The sequence below is a fragment of the Triplophysa dalaica genome, chromosome 4, assembly GCF_015846415.1.
Source record: "Triplophysa dalaica isolate WHDGS20190420 chromosome 4, ASM1584641v1, whole genome shotgun sequence".
In the NCBI taxonomy this organism is placed as follows: domain Eukaryota; kingdom Metazoa; phylum Chordata; class Actinopteri; order Cypriniformes; family Nemacheilidae; genus Triplophysa; species Triplophysa dalaica.
The window spans coordinates 18884069-18903936 of NC_079545.1; the positions used below are offsets into that span (position 1 = coordinate 18884069).

Consider the following 19868-nt stretch of genomic DNA (forward strand, 5'->3'; position numbering starts at 1 on the left):
CTACATGCTGTTGTGTTAATGGAATTTAAATGTAATATGAATTACTTTTTAAATATATTATCATAACTATTTATCATCATGTACATGTGTCCTTTATTATATAGTTTTGTTGTGATCAAGAATCATGAAACTTCACTGCTATTGAAATCAATGTCAAAATTGTAGGTTTAGTAACAACCCTGAATCCTTCACCTCTATTTCTAAAAATTTCAGTATTTCAACACGAAAAGCACTATTGCAGTTTTAACACCTCCCTAAACAGCCATCACACACTAACTCTGGAACTCCTCCAGTGAGCAACATCTGGACAGGCGGCCACAAAAACATACGTCAGTCTTCCGTGAGATCTTGCTGGGAGATTAGCTACTTAATGGAGTTGAAGAGATCAGCAGTCATACACTGGCGCTCATATACCAGCGCAGGAGGACTCGACTGTAAAAAATATAATAAAACAACAGAGGGAAGGGCCGTTAACAGTTAATAGCAGCCTTCATGCTAACTTTCATCTGATAAATTTGATATTCCATCAGCCGTTACAACACAACTGGAAGATATTATTGAATAATGCTTCAAGGGCAGTGGCTTGGCGTCTCCGACCTCATCCCACAGTGCCAGCATCCTTACAGACAGCATCAAAAGCCTCTATAAAAGGCGTAATTTACACACAAATTAGCTAACCGGAGGGGTCAAAGTCAATCTGTCTTGAGATGCCATTAATTATTCTTGACTGGCAAGATCCCACTCCAGCCTATAGAAGCTAGTGATGGAGACGTACATTATTTACCCAAGCCAAACAATATAGAACCATATGAAACCCTGTTATTACAGAGAGGGAAGACAGGCAAGATGAAAGACATCCATCATGTCTAAATGTTGACGGACTGATGGGTGACTCAGGTAATTGCAAAACGTTCTAATCTTCACAAAAGAATAGATAAGGAAAGTGAGCTGTGCGTGAGAGGCATATTCTCAATTAATCTAATGCAGTTGACCGCACAGTTATAGAAAACTGGCACCATGCGTGTTTTATAATTCATCAGGTTTCAGAGAAGGATAAATAATGGATTCATTCTGATGTCGTAACAGCTCCCCATCCACAATCAGTGCAAACAGATGAATTCGAGGTATGTGCTGTAGAGGTGAGAGATCGTTCATTTTGAGAGGCATTTTTAAATGCAAAGTACTGTAAAACAGTGTCATGTCTGTGATGTTTATTGAGCTATTATGCAAAGTTTGTCACTGGAGTTCATTATTGCTTTCTCACACAAATAATAAAGTCATTTAGGTGGCTTGGGTGGGTGAAAACAATAACATGCTTACAAATATGAAAATTGTGCATTAGAGGATTGAATTAATACAAGCGAAGAGGATAACGAAACTTTTCATTTCTGAAGCATAGTTGTTGATCTGAGTGCCATCTGTGCATGCTCATGGAGCAAGAGACTATCGCTAATGGCCATTTCTGTGTTATGGTCAAATCTCTTGTTCCCATTCTAGGCAGAGATGCAAGCGGCACCTCTTAACATCACAACAAGGACAAAAATATACTGAAAAGAATCTGTTGAATCACATCAGTTGCAAAACATAATGTTACATTTACTCACCATAATCTCATTATTTTCTATTTGCCAAATTGTTTGTAAAAAAAACATGACTTTAATATGTTTATGTTTCATTTTTTTTTTTTTTTACGTTCTCGACAGAAATGTTTTAAGTTAATATAACATCAATTATTCTTTTATCTCTAACAAGATATTAACTTAAAAGAGTTTAACAGAAATTCCATTTAAAAAATGTTATCGCTCACTACCTAAGCAAAGGCAACACTTTTCTGAACATTGGTATCTGCCAAACTGAAAAATATGAAAAACTCCTCTAAATGAATCTCAAAGATAAATGAACATTAAGAAGTGTTACTCTTTACTGAAAAACACATAAAACATCACGTAATTTAGAAAATAACTCTTAAAATGCAGTCGTACGCAAAGCATGCTGGGAAATATAAATCCTCTGCCTAGTTGTAACAATTATATGTTAACACAACACAAATAATTTATGTAGTGTCAACATAAATGGATTAAATTACATAACCGAAAATTACTAATGACATGTGACCAAATTTGACAAAATCTGTGTTGATTTAACTTATTTAAATTATTCAAATTGGACATGCAGCAAAAATCTTTTTTTTTCAGTGTATGGCACACCTGTAAATGGATTCCATAACGTCCATGAGCAGATGAGTTGGAGCAGATGGAATCATGTAATGGTGACTCATTGACTCAGTATAAGAAATTTATACAGATTTGGAACAACTTGAGGGTGTGTAAACAAAGACAGAATTTTCATATTTGGGTGAACTATCCCTTTGTAGGAGCAATGTGGAAATTTTCGCAGCATCTAGTGCTGAGGTTGCGAATTGCAACCAACGGCTCACTTCCCCCCTCTCCCCTCCTTTTCAAAGCACTATGGTGTCTGCACAAAACTAAGATGTCATCAAGTTTTCGCTTTTTTTCCTGAAGAAGATTACATATCTACGAAACACGATCTGTAGGGCAGTTTGTCTGTTTAGGGTTACTGTAGAAACAGCACGGCGAATTCCATGCCAGGGGACCCGCGTTGTATGTAGATAGAAATAGCTCATTCTAAGGTATAAAAACGTAACGCTTCATTTTGTAAGGTCTTTATACACCTCTGAACACATAGTTATCTATATTACATTGTTTTTCTGTCAATAGATCCTCCAAAAAAATACACATTTAACCTTTCATCTTTATCTGTGAATCTGGCCATATGCATTTTATAGTTGATTTGACGCAATGTATAGATTTGTTAAATTGCAATCAAAATTAAACATTAAAACAACAAAAAATGCATTACGTAACATTTATTAGCCACACAACGCTACAATGATCAGTCTCGCTCGGCCCAGGCATACACTGAAGTGCTAGCTGTGTATTTAGTGCTTCTCAGTTGGCCCAACAGTTCATTAAACATGCGGTGGGAACACGGGGCCTTTTTTTCTCTGCTGGCATGGGGCGCGTTTACTCTGTAATTGCAGAACGCGGCTCATGGCTGAGCAGATTCGAATATAAAATGCACAGCTGTGGCTTCCGACCATTGAGCAGCCTCAGTGTGTGTGTTCTCTGTGCTTTATCCGCCCCATGAGACATACATGAAACATGCAAGACAGCAGTGAATGATGACATCACAAAGGACAAATGGACACTTATGCTAGAATTGACACACACTTTCCAGATAAGAAGTGCAGGGTTATTTACAGTAGCGAAGGCCCTTTTCCTGTAATTGTTATTTTATCATTAAACAAAGCAAAGGTCCAGGAACTGCTTTAAGCTGCAGTATAAGCAAAAAGATTCAATCTATTTAATTGGCCTCGCGGTAGATTGAATCTTCGTTGACTGAAGTCTCTTTAAGAAACTATATCGACACATCATGGGAGAGCGAGAAGGGCTTTTCCAACCTCTGGGCACAGAAAGGAAACACAGGAGACAGCCGGTCTCATCACCATAGAAACAAAGGCGTCTCCATCGCTCTCATTAGAACACAGTGACACAGAGCGAGAGAAAGAGAGAGAGGGAAAGATAAAGAAAAGATGAGGTTTGGGAGTTAGGGACGAAAGGAAACAAATACAGCGTGGAACATGCGGGAGTTATCGCTACCACATTGACATTACAGGTTTATTATAAAATTCTTTTCATTAAATTTAATAAAAGACATTGTTTATACTGCATATCAGTATTACTGTATTCCATGGCACACAAAAAGGAAAAAGATGATTTAAAGTATGCATGTTTCTTTTTTATGCAAACCGGTCTATAGTTATACTCGGAGCCATTAAAAACAGAGTTACGACACTCGCATAGACGTCCATTGTAGGAATGGAATGCGGAAGTAACTCTTGTCATGGAGTGACCAATAGTTATAAACACTGCGCTGAAGCCATTCATTTCAATGTCTCCCAAACGCATTTACTGTTATTAAACATTTCAACAAGTTGCCGGACCTATCTTATATTCATAGATCTTATATTTAAAGATCTTATATTCTTATTACTCCACAGACAAAATGCAGCTATAAATGTAGTCAACGTAGTATTCAGTGTACACAATGTGCTTATATATTTAGCACAATGTTTGCAAATATAGTTGCTGTTGTCTGTGCCGCAAAAATCCATTAAAATAGGTTGACTGAACTTTCTGGCTTGAAGACAAGTATCCGGCACAAACATTTTTTATTTTATTATTATTAACTATTATTTTAAAAGCAATCCATATCAACATGATATAAATGCTCCCCTGAACAAAAAAGTCAAAACATTACACAGTTCATTTAGCAAATGAACAACTTCTACCAACATTGTAAAGACCACTGGTCTCCATGACAACCAATTTCGGCCATAAAAGAGAGCATCTGGAGTACAAGGAAAAATAAAACATCAAGATCTTATGACAGCAAGTAGGTCACAGGACCTCGGTGGCCACTTCAAAAAGAGAAATCAATCAAAGACCGGCATGCTTTGGTCTTTTCCAAGCGAGATATAATACATTTTAAATGGTGAATAAAATAACTTTAGTTATCAAATATGAAAGCTTCCTTATCTTAAGGAAAACATAGAGTACAGCTTTAATCAAACGGACCAAATCGCAATATTAATTTCAGTTCAGAGCTGATTATTGTCGAAAGCTCTTTAGCTCTTTAGACAATAACCACAGATCAATGCTTTATGTGCAGATAATGTGAGCAGGGGTGGACACAAGCAATCATGTGTCTCTTGTAACTGATAACAGCTTCTCTCTGTGAGCAGCACTCAACTCAATAGGACTCTATTTATGACTTCAGGCCATCTTATCATTAGAAAAATGCAGTTGAGCATCTTTGTCAAGGTTACTGGATGATTTGTCAAAAAACATAATTTTCTTTGTTTTGACGTCTTTTATCTATCTGTCATTTTCATGTGGGAAGTCCCACAGCAGGGAGTCAAAGCTTGCAAGCTTTATTTTGAGATGATAATAACTAGATGCACCCATGCTAAATTTCTACATGATATCACCCCATGAGTGTTATCTGTTGATGCTGAATCTGAAGATTAAATTAATATTTCTTAACTTCCTGAATGTAATTAATTCATATAATGAATATTAATATTGAACATCAACTTTGAACATTTGAGCAACCAATATACAGCCACAGAAATAAATAAGAGATCCTTTCAAATCATAATTTCAGCTTTTCTGAATTTACTATTTATAGGTACATGTTTTGGTAAAATTATCATTCTTTTTTCATTCTTTGAACTACTAACAATATTTCACCAAATAAAAATATTCTTTCTATTTAGAGAAAAAAGGGACCTGGAGAAAGAGGTCAAAACAACAGAAAATATACTCTGAAAAAATACAAAGAAAACAAATTCACCTTCACTTTTAAGCAATACAAAAGTTATATTTGTACATGTATATAGGGAAAGTTAAAAAAATATATATTTTTATGTGATAACCCTGATTTCTTATCATAGTTTTTATGTGTCTTGTCATGCTGTCATTCTTTCACATTGCAGTTGTGTCACTACTGAGGGGATCTCTGGAATCATGTCATGGTGACTTATTGACTCGGTGTAAGAAATGGATACAGATTTGGAACAACTTGAGGATGTAAATGTAAAAAAAAGATGAAATTATGCTTTGAAACGCGACTTTATATTGGCCAATAATTGGTATCGGTCAATGTCAAAGCTGATGTTCAATATTAATATTCATTATATGAATTAATTACATTCAGAAAGTTAAGAAATATAAATTTAATCCTCAGAATCAGTATCATCAGAGACTGATCTATAAAAACATCAGAGATAAATTCAGTATCGGTGCATCTCTAGTTATTATCATCTCAAAATAAAGCTTTGAATCAGTGCTGTGGGACTTCCTACATGAAAATGACAGATCAAAGTCGTCCAACCAAAGAAAATTATGTTTACTTTGCTAATGAAAACATAAACAAAGACTTTCAGCGTAAGAATTTCATTAAAGATCGGGTATCATGCTATGTCATGCATTCTGAATTCTTTCTGAACACTGTTAAACATGCAAGCTTCTCATGCTTAACATGGTCAACTTGTTAAAAACAAGTTGGACGTATGACATAGTATTTATGTACTTGATCAACTCCCCCAGCAATCCAACTACAGCAAGGTGAACGAGATATCCGCCCAAGAGCCAACCGACGAGCGAGACCCGCTTACCATCAAGATTATCTGCGCTGCGTCAAGATGGGCTGCGAGTTTGTTACTCTTGCAATAATAAAGTTTAGGTGTGTATGTTTGTTCACGCCATTTCAGTGATGGATGTTATATAAACAGTGGATATAACGCGTTTGAAACCGATAGATGGCGTGGTCCAAGTGCTAAAAGATGACGGACATGAACTGCATGCTGCAAGTCAAACTAAGTCATACGTCTGTGTTTTATTGGCAATCGGCGTGTACGTGCAAAATGTACAAACACAAAGGGATTAATGTGATGATGTGTTGCTTGCTTGTGCAGTAGTTTTATCCCACTCTCCCCGCTAGTCTCACCTCTAGCAGCTCATATTCTTCCAGAAAAAATCGTAGCGCTGTATCTCTCTTTTATAAATTGTATCAAACTAAATACTCTTCGAAGACTGTATAGGCACTCAAGATTAATATGAGATTCACAGAAACTGCCTGTGATACACAATCTTTAAAACAAATATGCAGGAGAGGTCCAGAAGCCTACACACGTAAAGATAACTGTGGTACACCAGAATAGAATATAGAAATACAAAGTGCTAGTGTTGCTCTATAAAACATTCCTATACTGTATCGTCTGTGCAAACTAGGGTACCCAGATTTTATAAATTGGCCATGTCAATGTATGATTTTTTTACTATTTTGTGCCTTGATGTGTCAGAAAGTAAACCATGAGCTAATACTAATTGTGACAAAAAAAAGCTATTTTAAAAGTTCACCAAAGCTATCGCCCCAGAAACTTTCTGTCAGCGCATGTCTAGGGAAAACATGGTAGCAACAAAATAAGGTAATCGATGGAAACAGCACTCGCTGTCAGTTCTTATATTCTGTGAATAATGAGTCTCTCTCTTTCTCTCTCTCTCTTACTCTCTCTCTCTCTCTCTCTCTCTCTCTCTCAACACAACCAGCTAATAGCATTAAAACATCACCCCTTCCTCTCTTGTCAACCTGACTTCCTGTTAACAGCTGCTTTCAGCATCTGACGCGCACAAGCGTGCAGACCGGTGGATGGATGATAAGAGGCAAGTGATAGGAGGCTGGTTCCAAATGAGACACGTGTGTCTGTAGAGCACTCGCGTGTCATGACTGATAATGCGGCTAACGGCGTGACCGGTTTAATGTGGTTCTCACTTTAAATGTTTCTTGGTGAGGTGTTGATGTAACTTAACGTAATATAATGTCATATTAGGTTGTCCCAAAATGAACCTAAACAAATAAACAAAAAATATTCATCCTTTGGATAACATTTAAACACACACAGCTACAGTAAACAGGGATGGTGAATAAGAATAGATGGGTTGGTGGGGGGACTGAGGCAACAAAAGTCTTCTGGGAGGCAAAGAAGAGAAATGTGATGTAAGGATGAGTGAGAATGAAGCAAGGAGGACACAAGAGGAAAGAAGAGATCCTGAGGGTATTAGCGGAGGATGGGGGGTATCAGGGGTCACATGAGAAACATCAAGGTTTGGGATTCACACTGCAGTGCTGTTTTTTGTTTTTACATGGCCACCTGCTATAAAGCAGCATTGACTAACACCGGCTAAAGGACTTGCAGAATGCATTATGCCTCCGCAGGGAATCTAGCATCACTGTCCTGCATCTTCTCTCTTAGCATTTGCTCAGCTTGATGTGCGGCGCACTGTCAAAAATTGACATGCGGATGCTCCACCCAGCAGGGTTTCCGTACACACCTGTCTGAATGTCACAGCATTTTATAAGAAAACTTCGGCTGACCCCAGCAGCTGACTCCTCGTCCCCACAGGACTAGGGATAAGCGAATAAACCTCATGTATAGTTCATGATGTGCCACGCTGGAGGTGTACTGACTTTCTAACACATTTTGGGTTTATGAGTCTCAGCACATTGAGTATATACACATCTGTGATTGTCAGTGCAAAAAAATCTACCAGACCCCTAAACTCAAACCTGACCGCTCCACAGCACCTCTCTCACAGAAAACGACAGTCTTTACCCCAGATTCACAATGCAGACTCCAATTAAAAATGCTTAAAGGGATACTTTGAAGGAAAAAATACTTCATAATTTATTTCTGTTGAACACAAAAGAAGACGTTTTGAAGAATGTAGGACTGCAAACAGTTCTGGGGCACTTTTGACTACCATTGTCTTTTTGCTACTATGGTAGTCAGTGGGGTGCAAAATCTGACTGGTTATAAGCGTTCTTAGACTAAAGCCCCTACCTCTAAACGTAATAGGTGCATACTGATGCAGTTCCAGGTCCGATAAGAATATAATCCGGGAATGTGTCCAATTTGGGTAATTTATATTAAGCATGGCAGGAACTGGATGAAATTGCCAGTTACAATCTGATGGCATGGCTTCTATGCAATTTATAGGAGTCTATGTGCACACATATTATGAGCCTGCCAGAAAACAAATTTGATTTTTTAGTTGGGAGGAATCCACAAAAAAAAAGATGCACAATGGTGCACAATGCCATTTAGATTGACCATTTGTGGTTCCATAAAGAATAATAAACAACAAACCTTTCTTTGTAGTAGAAAAGAGTTGAAAAGGTAAGAAAGAAATTATTCACTTACCATTTAACCATTGATTTCACCTTTGACTTTGGGAACCAAAAATGGTTAATTTAAGGTATTGCTTCACTTCTATTTGTATTGTCTCTGGATCTTGGAAAGTTTGCAGCACTTCTTAAAGGATATTTCTTTGCCCCTAAGTTTGAAATTTTATTTAAAATAAAAATAAAATAAAATATCACACCACCTGATCAAATGCTGTTTTCAGCATCTGTATAACTGCTTTCCAATGGTCAGTTTCAAACTAAAACGTCAGACTACAAAATAATTTGGTCCCTTTAGAAGTTTGTCACCACAGGTGACCTTCCTGTTCATGTGGGTAGTTCTTGGCCAGAATAAGCTGCAATGTGGATAATATGTAGCCTGCAAATCGTCCACGTCGGGCTGACAGTTGACAATGTTTCTTTTTAATAAAAATAATTAATAAACCGTGACATATCACTTTGTGTCACATGTGCTGAAAGATGACGACCTGAGACATTGTTTTATTAGATACTGTGCAGGCAATAAATGTTCAATCCTGTTAAAAGCCCCTTTCGAGATGGCTATCTGTGCTTGTAAGGGGCATTGTAATGATCAATAAAAAGGAAAAAAATAAATAAATTGCCAATCCTACTTCCTTTACAATGATTTTTCCTGCCAAGACATGCATCCAAAAAATGAATATCATTCATATTTCTAAAATTAACCACAGAACTTTGTATTTGTTTATATCACTATATGAAGAGTTAAGTTACAAGGGAGTCGGACATATGATTGTAATGGCATTACCCAATGCAAACACTGGCTTGGCAAAGTCCTATGAGTGTAAACAGACAATCCCTCTTTGACCTATGTGATTCAAGAATAAATGAGACTGAACCGGCCCGACGCAGACAGAGCAGCTCTGAGATATTGTTTGCTTTTCTTTGATGGCTGGCTTTATGAGACAGAGCGCTGTCAAATATTTGACTTGTCATTGCTTGCTGTTTAGGATTAAATGACAGCTGATTTGATCAACTGCTCTGACAAACCACTAGATTTCAGAGTGCTAACAGAATAGAAGCAGCCATAAAAAAAAAGAAACAGGAGGTACATTTTACATGCACACACACACTTGAGTAAACAGACACATACATTGATACAGGGGAGCCGAGGACATTTTAAAATTCAAAGGTCCATTTTGTCAAAGCTCTCTAGACAATTTAAATGGGTCTACCTAAAGATAATTAAAGCTAATTCTATATATTAATTAACATTATCATCTCATGGTAATTCTGAACTATATAATATAGTTATTCGAATGAATTAATATAACCTCATTCAATATTAGATTTAGAGGCGGGGCTTCAGTCTTTCTAATAATCATGTTTTTTACATTTCACATCATACAAATTCATACAAAATTCATTATGTTTCCAATGAGATCAGGAGCACTTAGAAACAGCCCAAAACATTGATGACTTGCACACAATACAAATTTAGGATCTTTAATTCCATATAAAGCTGAAAAAAAAACAAAAAACATCCTAGAACCACACAAACAGAAGTTATTCCATAATCATATTAGATTGAATGCGACAGTAAACAAAACTGCTTTATCATTTCAGTTCAGAAGGTGCCTCATGACCTGGTATTATTAAAGGCAGGGTGGGTGATCCTGTCCAGATTTTTTTTGTCATCTTGGTTGGGAATCTCTTTACATCCGGATAGCAATCAAGAAGTATAATGGTCATATAATATTTTTATTAGGGCTGCACCATAAGTCGCGATTCCCATCAAATCAATGTGGCTATAATGATTGTGAAATCGTTAAGGCTGAAATTATGTTTTATGCGCAGCTTGTTCGTGAAGTATGGCTCTGTGATATGTGGGAAATACTGCGCGTTGCTTAAAACGTGCATGTAAAAAAGCATCACCGGTCAAACATCATCATTATAAATACACTTTATTATCATGAAAATACCTGAGGAGGCTTGAAAAACAGTGATGGAAGATGCCAAATGCAAACAGGAAGATGGGTTTTCCTGTTTGTACGTATGGTACTTCTTCTATGGAGCATTGGAATTTCTGTGCGAGAGCGCCCTCTGGCTTTCGGATGCTGCTGCATTTAACAGTATTTCACTGACAAACTGCGCATAAAATATCGCAATTTTTATAATTATATATCGTTTGTGAAAGCGTTGGACCAAAAACGCCCCATCAAAACATTCTGGCCAAATGCCGTGACTGGTCATGTGTACATTTTTGGCCACGTTTACTATTTTACATACCACTGCGCACCCTATTCACGTAGACATCATACGTCACCAGCGCGTTCATCTTCAAAACAAATCTCCGTTTTTGAAAAAGTAGTGACCAAAAAATGTCTGGATCATGAAAGAGGAAAATCTCAAATTAATATCAGTTCAGCTTTTAGATGATGCAAGCAATGGGTCTGAAAGACGATATCATGGTAGCTCTCTTCTGGACAGGAATGTGTGCTTTGAGAAGAATTTAATGGATTTAGTTTCTAATTCGTTACCTGGATTTACGAAATACATTCATGTGTTTGGTGGAGCCCTGGCTTTGGACGGTGAATCGCAGAGAGGGTGGAATTATAATTGCAGTGCTAGCAGGCTAAAGTTAGCACCTTTCCAAATCAACCACCCCACCATTAAGTTAAAAGTAACCCAGGGTTGGCCATTGCCTGCATTCATTCCTATGAAGAAACAAAAACACATCTGTTTGAGATGCTAGTTACAGTTCAGATGCAACAGAGAGTGTGAATAAGCTCTGCTTATTGGACGGTATTTAACTTAAACCCCTCCCAACCCAACATCTCATAATATGCAGACTGTAAGACCGAAGCCCCCAAATGTGTTTCTATGATGTGTCTCAACAGGAGGCCGAGACAGCATTACTGTAAGCCTCTACATCGTCTCTCAGGCGGAATCTCAAAGGCTTTTTACAGACAAACCCCTCAAAACACAACACTGCCTTGTGCGTAGCTGTAGAATCACAGTAGCAAAGATTGCATCTGATATATAGTAACACAAAGTAGACTACCCGACAGAGTGGCATCAGCATTGTTTAGGTCAGAGTCTGAAGAGGATTGCGATACCCAGAATGTCTACAATGTTGTGTCTTCCTCAGGTAAATTACTTCAGCCACCCACAGAAACATACCAGTATTGACAGGTAAAGGTCCTCTGTGGCAGCCACAGAAACACAATCCACTTCCATAGCGCCAAGAATGTGAGAGAGGGAATCAGGATATTGCTGTGGAAGGTGAAACGGCTGCAAAATCTATTTCTTCAGCAGGAAACTGAAACAGACACTGCGACGGCTGTTATTCAATGCAGTGAAGGGGATCAATATACACAACATCTTCACCACTTGAATACACAACACAGTTGTACGTTCTGTACAAGGGGTGCTTGAACACTTTATGCCTTTCAGTTCTTTTATTTAGGTCTTTGACGGAGCAACAAAACAACGGCAATATCATATTTTTGCAAAACTAATGTATATCAACTGTTTTTTTTGGCCAAATAGAAGTTAATAGGGATTAACTTTTCGGATGAGCTGTTCGTTCAACGCTGTTTTCCAAGGACTGGGATATACAACTGGGCACGTCCAGCATTTTGTAAGTCAATTACTCCCAGCAACAGTGGTCAAACAGGACAAAGAAAAAGTAAAAGCTTTGGACAGATGGTGTTTAAGGCTTAGCTTTGGTTCCTGACATTTTGTTAGAAGCAGCAGGATATTCCATACCACCTACACATCCCTAAACAGATGGAGCCGTAGAATACAGAGTGAGCATATACAGTACATTGCAGGAAAAGACGAGTATTCTGAATCATGTTCTCTAACACATTTACAGAAGATAAACGGTAACAATTTACAGTAAGAATAAATTCATTAAAATTAGATAATAGAATAGAAGAGTTAACATGAAGTATACGATCAATCAATACTCAATAAGGTTGTATTTGTTATCATTAGTAAATGCATTAGCTAACATTAACTAACAAAGAGCAATACATGTTTTATTAATCTAAATGTTAGTTAATGGTAATATAATTGCTAATGTTAGTTCTTTGAGCATTAACTAATGTTAAAAGTCATGTAGGGTTTATACAAAACGAGAATTAAGCAATCTGCGCAAGAAAATTACATACTAAGTCAATGAAAGATGTGAATAGACACGAGTGATGGATGTGTTAAGACACTCCCCGTTGTTTGATGTTTTCGCATCACTCAAGAAAAAATAACAAACTATTCCTGCGAGGAATGCAATGATTCGCGTTTGGTGTGAACACTGCATTACAACTATAGATTTTAAAAATGTATAAAAAATTAATTAATATGAACTGAGATTAATAAAGATTATAGATATTGTCTATTGTTAGTTTATTATAGCTAATGCATTAACAAAAATTACAAATACAAAGAGGCCTACATTTTTTATTTATATAAATACTGCAGCCATTGTTAGATCTTGATCCCTTATTCGTCAACTAATGTTAATCCTTATCATCCTAAACATGCGATTATCAACAACAATATGCAGACAAACATGCATTAAACGACTCTAATATAAAGATAATTATTGGGTCATTCTCTGTCAAATTAACAAAATTTTGAATATTTCCCCGGCTCAGATTTTTTTGCATTTTTTTCAATGCAGTTGTTATAAAAGATAGACATTAAGGTATCTTTAACAGTTCTGGAGTTGACACGGAATGACCCTATTACATCTTAAAGATGCTATTATTCACTCAATGCAAAAAACATGAGGTTTTATCATTTAACTTTCCTACCAATGGTTCATAACAAATAAGTAAAAAAACATGCAAAAAATAACCCACATTCAAAAACGTAATATTACAGGAGACAGATTTAGAACATAATGCAGTGCCTACTTTCTTGCAAAGCATTATTGGACGCAGCCTCACAGCACACAAGGCCTATAAGGGCGAGACATCACAATCTGGCTCTATCCAATCAAAGAAACATTTCCTCGACAAAACATTCAAAGCCCCCCCCCAGGTCCCTTTTCTATAGGGGTCCAGAAGAACACGAGGCTGAACATAATCACACTCCAGGGACCTCAAGAGGCTCATTAAGAACGATTGATCTGAGCAGGGAACCCCAGCAGTCATTCGGCTCATCGCGAGATCAACAGCGGTGTGATGGCCACGCCTCTCACCCAAAAAGTGCAGAACAAGGAGCGAGGCAGAGATTGCTGGAGAGCACAGCCGTAAAGTTTGCTTTAGCAAAGCTGTTCCCTTATTGTTCGGTTCAATACAATATTGATCAGCTTGTGAGCCTATAGGGTGAGATATATTCTCTTATTTGCGAGTCCTAACGTCTTTTTGGGCCCTTATTATTACCCTAAAGACATGACTTTATTATTCTGAGTTACTTTATGAATCAAATTTGACATTTCTATTTGCCGTAAATCATTCTTATTAGTCATCCTTTACGTTTGTCACTGGGTTTTGCAAGTATCTAACCAATAAAAAATATTAAAAGGTGCTTATCAACTTTGACAACACAGTATTTAATCATTTAAAAAGTAATGTGATTTATCCATTTCCTGTAAAACAGCGAATTTGAACATCGGAGGATGACAATATGTGTAATAATAGTATAGGCTATTGTAAATCTTTGAAGATGTTTTGCAGGCTTTCAACAATTTTTCATCTAGAGGATATCCACACGGATGAAAAAGCTAATGATATTCTAATGACATTAAATCAAATAAAGATGAAGAGACATACGAGACAGTGAGAGCACAATGTAAGCACTACTTCAGATTAAAAATAACAGCAGATCCTCATAAAAAGCATTTAAACCCCTAAATCTGACATCAACAACAGTGAATACGTTTTATTGTTACATTTCACAAAAACACATTGGCCGTTCCCAGCCATTTCATTTCCAACTTACAAAGCAAATGGCAGATATGGCGATGAACTTAAAATTTCAGGACATCTATTTCAGCGATCTGTATACAACTTAGGTACAACATATAAGTCAAATTTATCTAATAGGAGCTTACTAATGATAAACAAGTACAATTTTTACAGCAACAGGACTCCAATAAGCACTTTTCCATTCAGTGTCTCAGTTATATCCTGATGATCGAACAGCATTCAGGGTTCAATAAGTCATTCTTGAGTGGGACTGATCAAACGACTAAACTGCTCGTGTGGCAGACCTCAAGCTTTTAGGGTATAAAATGATTATCATTATGATTACATCACACAGCTCTGCTCCGGTTTAATGAAGCACATCTATTTCCCATCAAACACATTATGGTAGTGAAGGGCCAGCCAACACTGGAGGTGATGGAGCTGGGCAAATCATCTGACCATAAATAAAACAAAAAGCAACAAAACAGAGTGAATATATATTTCTGCATGTATTAAAAGCACCAAATACGAATTTCCAGAGGCAAAAACATGGCTCTGAATCCGGCCTCGAATGCAGCTGTTTGCTCTGCAGGAAGAGAACTGCTTCCACTAAATCAATTTATTGCAGTGAGGTGAAGAGGTGACGTAAGCCTTTGTGGATGGACAAAATTAAGCTCCCAGCCATCAGCCAGGCAGGACACTCCCTAGCGCTCCCAGTAGCCATACAGGGACAAGATTCCCTGTAACACTGTCTCAGTCCCCAAGGATGAGAGCAGATCCCTGGGGCATGTTAACCAGTAGAGCCAGTCCAGCTGTGTTACTTTAGACTATTTTTAAGTAGCATAATTTTAACTTCAATATTCAATGAGCTTTAGCATGGGCATTTAGGATCCCTTTTACACCCTACTGCTGAATACACTACCATGATGCAACCCCCAATTGGCACTCTCAATAAGATCTGTAATTATACCAACCAAGACTTTAAAACAGTGCTTGTCAATTATATTATCAAATTTGTTAAGCAGTACAAAATGCCATTGGTTCTAAAACTGTAAATCCATTTCAGAAACACCTCAAAACTAATACAAGTATCTTAAGTATCATCTCCAGGCAAAACAAAAGAATTATGTACTGTACACCAGGTTATAAAGTCCAAGAATAAGGGTCAGAATGTTCTCTCCACATGCCTTGTTGAACTCGCTCTTCAACCCATTCCACTTCCAAAGCAGCAGATAGTCACATTGTTGAAGCCCAAATCAGACTCACTGCACCCACTAACCAGCCTCCGTTCTGACCGCAGCAAATACTCACAATCATCATTTATCTATGTACAAAACCTCTGCTACACTGCCTGTGCCAGGGTCAAACAGACCAAATTGCTTCCTCACCACTCAGATCCACTGAGCTCTTTGTCAACAATAGTAACACAATGATAAAAAAGAGGTTGTTTATTTCCTCACCATGGTCCTTGCCTTATGTACTGTATAAAAAGTTGTTTTAGTAAGAGGTGTTTCATTTAAACTTACCCCGTCAACACGACAACAAAATCCATTACATTCCACCCATTGCGCAGATAGGAGTCTTTATGAAAAGCAAAGCCTAGGGCGATGATCTTGATCCCGGCCTCGAAACAAAATATTCCAATGAAGTAGGGTTCTGTGTCATCCTGTTATGAAAGAGAAGAGATATGACATGTTATTGGGGCAAAATACACAAGACACGGTGTAAGAGCTAACATAAATCATGAATTTGGTCACAGATTGCGTACGAATGTTACTACTTTCCTGTGTTTCACCTCTTTTTTCATTATAGTCACTCAATTAGGAATAACAACATGTAACAACCATGATGAGCGATGCATTAACTTTTAGTACAAAGAATAGACTAGGGTTCTCAAAAGGCAATTATATATATAATGTACTGTAACAAAAATTGCAACTTACCAGCCGTTTTGACATGGGTGTCTTGTCTAACGCAGGTAAATGTTGCTCTAACCCCAGTACTATGCAGTTTGCTATGATGGTGGCAAGAATCATGTACTCGAATGGAGTGAGGTTGTTAAGGAAAGAGCCCATGAAATACAAACAAGTCTGAATTTCCAACAATAACATGCTCGATTCAGAATCTGGAAATCAATGCAAACCAGTAAAAGAACACAGAAACGCATGATAACTTTCAAAAGATCAGATTTTAAGCGTATATCCTTTCATTCAGTTCAAGAAATTTGTAGGAAAGTCACCTTATTTTCCATTTGAACTTATATTTATTTTGCGCTACACTTCAATTCAACTGCCAATTCTCAACTGTAATAAATGATCTCACTTAATCTCAGGTATCTTAAGACCCAACCAACAGATGGGTAAACTGCGTCACACACTCACAGATCTGCTGTTAAGAGGAAATGATGATTATTTCCCATGGCACTCTTTTAAACACATTTGCGTCAGACTTGTGGCGACACATTCTTGAGAGTCTGAACAAATGGCGTCGTAGACATATAGAATTTTGTTATATCACTTTTTCCTTCTACGTGTATAGGAGTGATGTGAGATAATAAGATATTATATATTATTATCATTATTATTAGGCTTCTAATGAATATTTGCTTGGTTAGTGCCCTGTTGAAAAAAACACTATATGCTGGTTAGATAGGTTTTAAAGCATAGTAGCTTGTGCAGCTCAGGACCAGTTTGAAAACCTTCCTATCCAGCATATGCTGCTTTTTTCGACAGGGTGAGACTGCTGACAAAGCGTGATCATTTCTTAAACAAGGTTTACTAAAACGAATTTTGCTAACTATGGGGTAGTTTCCCGAACAAGGATTATCTTAAACCAGGACTAGGCCTTGGTTAAATTAGTATATTAAAGTTGTGTTAAAAAACATGCTTTACAAAAATAATTACTGGTGTGCATCTTGAGACAAAACAATCGCACTGATATATATTTTAAGATATGCCAGTGTAAATTGTTTTCGTTTAAGACGCCTCTAACATTTCAGTTAGACTGGGACTAGTCTTAAACCCTGTCCTGGAAACCGCCCCTAAATAAAAAAATCTTGGTCTACATGTCAAATTTCAAATTTCAAAAGACATAATAATGTTATGCTATGTAATAGCATAACACCATTTTTCATGAACCATGGGCATCCCTCCATCCCGTAGGAGTGAAGCGGAGGCGTTTCAGCACCTTGGAGAGCGCTTTGTTAAAAGCCAAAACAACTCCTTAAACTTTCCCACGTTAAGGAAAACGAGAATTTAATTTCACAAGTAAGAACAACACCGTTCAGAGGATCAATGGTAAAGCCTTAAGAACGATACTTGTGTTCCAAGCATTATACTAAACCGGTTCGTATAAATTGGCCAGACTATCGACTTTATTGCCGTTTGACTGTATCCTGCAATATGGAGCCTGTTTACATGCGGCGAATGCTGTTATATTAGAAAGTGTAGAATAATGGGCATATCTCAGTTACTTTATGACTGGTATTCCCATGAGCAAGTCTCCGGAGAATGCACAGCAATTTAGGCAGCCTAATGCGAGAGCTGCTTTGGTTGCTATGAGCGACGGAGAGGTTCGTTGCCTGACTAAAAGGAATCAATAACGCAGTGAACGAAAGGGGCAAAAACACTAAAAACTTAAATTACACTTCTACGAGTGTTATTTATCATTTTATAATTTCACAAATGCATTATGACTTATTCTCGCATATAAATCTCGAACGTGTATTAAAGACGTGTCATGGTTATTGTGTGAATGAAATCAGGCTGAAATCCCTTTCTAATGATGTTTGCTCGACCAGTGAGACAACACCCTGTTCACTCCATGTCATTTAGATCCTATGTGTGCTTTTCTTCTGATGGTAGGTGACATAACAGACCCTGTAACAGAACAACTGCAACGGCTTATGTCACTTCCACCGAGATATCGATCAAAGTTTTATGACTTTATCTCAAGTACTAAATGTCAAATTGATGCGATTGAAATATGACATATTAGGCTACTTTGCCCTGTTGCAAATGCCTGCGATGTGCTCAAAGGATATGGCCACTCTGTTATTTTCTTTGCATATTTCCGTATTATATTATCTTCGCTGAAGATGAAAAGGGATCGGTTGACTGTGAGGCAGTTCTGTTTGACCGGTATCGGGTTGTATATGGCCATTGTCCGGGCTCTTTGGGCCATTGTTTGCTTATAAACCCTCTGTACGCCCGGGGGGCCTGGGAGCCGGCATGCCCCTCTGCCTTGACCCGCTGGAGAGCCACCGCCTCCATACCGGGTCGGGAGAACGTCTGCGAAGCGAGCCATTCCAAAAACGCACAGATTTGACTATAGAAATCCAAATTCACATCAGACAGCGTGTAAAGAAGAAGCATCACAACACGCGATGTAGTCCCAGCCACCAGTTCTTCTCATCCGTATAGGTCCGGCATCCAGAAGAGCTTGTTCACTCACCAAATAAAGACAGTAAGTTTCTTAAAGTAATCCAGTGTTTAAATACATCTCTGGAAATTACATCTCCCCACAAACGCTGGCTAAAGTTTATCGTCCCGAATTACACAGTCCATCAAAAGCTGAATGATCATATCCAATAATCATCCCTCGCGCGAAGGATTTCGATAATACACAATTTCAGGAAAAGTAAAGTCGTGACAGAAAAAGAGCCGTAAAGGTTCCGTTAAAACAGTGTTGGATATAAAACCGAGGCAAGACCACAGATTTGGGATCCTACTTCCTCGGTTGCAATGGTGTTGCAGAAGACGCTGCGATGTTTTCCTTCAGTGAGGCGAATGCTCTTCCTTCTTACGGATGATAATACGCGTAGTCCGTCGCTTTCGTGTTGAGCTGGCTGGAATTCAAACGAGCAAACGATATTAAAGCCTCCATTCACGCGAGCAGAGCCTGGCAATGCAATTTTACCAATTTCTGCAGCCGCTGGTTCTTCTAAATCAGATCACGTGACTCTGAAGCAGCCTGTCAATGGCTCCACCTGTGCCGCTACAGTATCCATGGCACTGGGGCAAGAGGGGAAAATACAGAATGTACCTTGCCAGCGGTGCATTAAACTGTTTCTTTAAATATGTTTAACGGGAATTGATAGTTTTTTGTAAAGAACCACTTCCCACAACGGTAAACAAAAACAGATCG

At 37.8% G+C, this 19868-nt stretch overlaps 1 protein-coding gene across 8 annotated transcripts in view; it reads right to left on the reverse strand.

Moving 5' to 3' along the window:
* cacna1ba (calcium channel, voltage-dependent, N type, alpha 1B subunit, a) overlaps nucleotides 1-19692 on the reverse strand; it is a 96865-nt gene extending 77173 nt beyond the window's left edge. For all 8 annotated transcript variants that reach the window (XM_056744950.1, XM_056744954.1, XM_056744949.1 and 5 more), the window contains exons 1-3: nucleotides 18766-19692; nucleotides 16667-16772; nucleotides 16250-16389 (exon numbers count right to left, since the gene is read on the reverse strand). In XM_056744950.1, coding sequence (XP_056600928.1) covers nucleotides 16250-16389; nucleotides 16667-16772; nucleotides 18766-19028 — 509 coding nt within the window. In that variant the 5' untranslated portion in view covers nucleotides 19029-19692. The remainder of the gene's footprint in view (nucleotides 1-16249; nucleotides 16390-16666; nucleotides 16773-18765) is intronic.
* Between the last annotated feature and the right edge of the window lie 176 nt (nucleotides 19693-19868).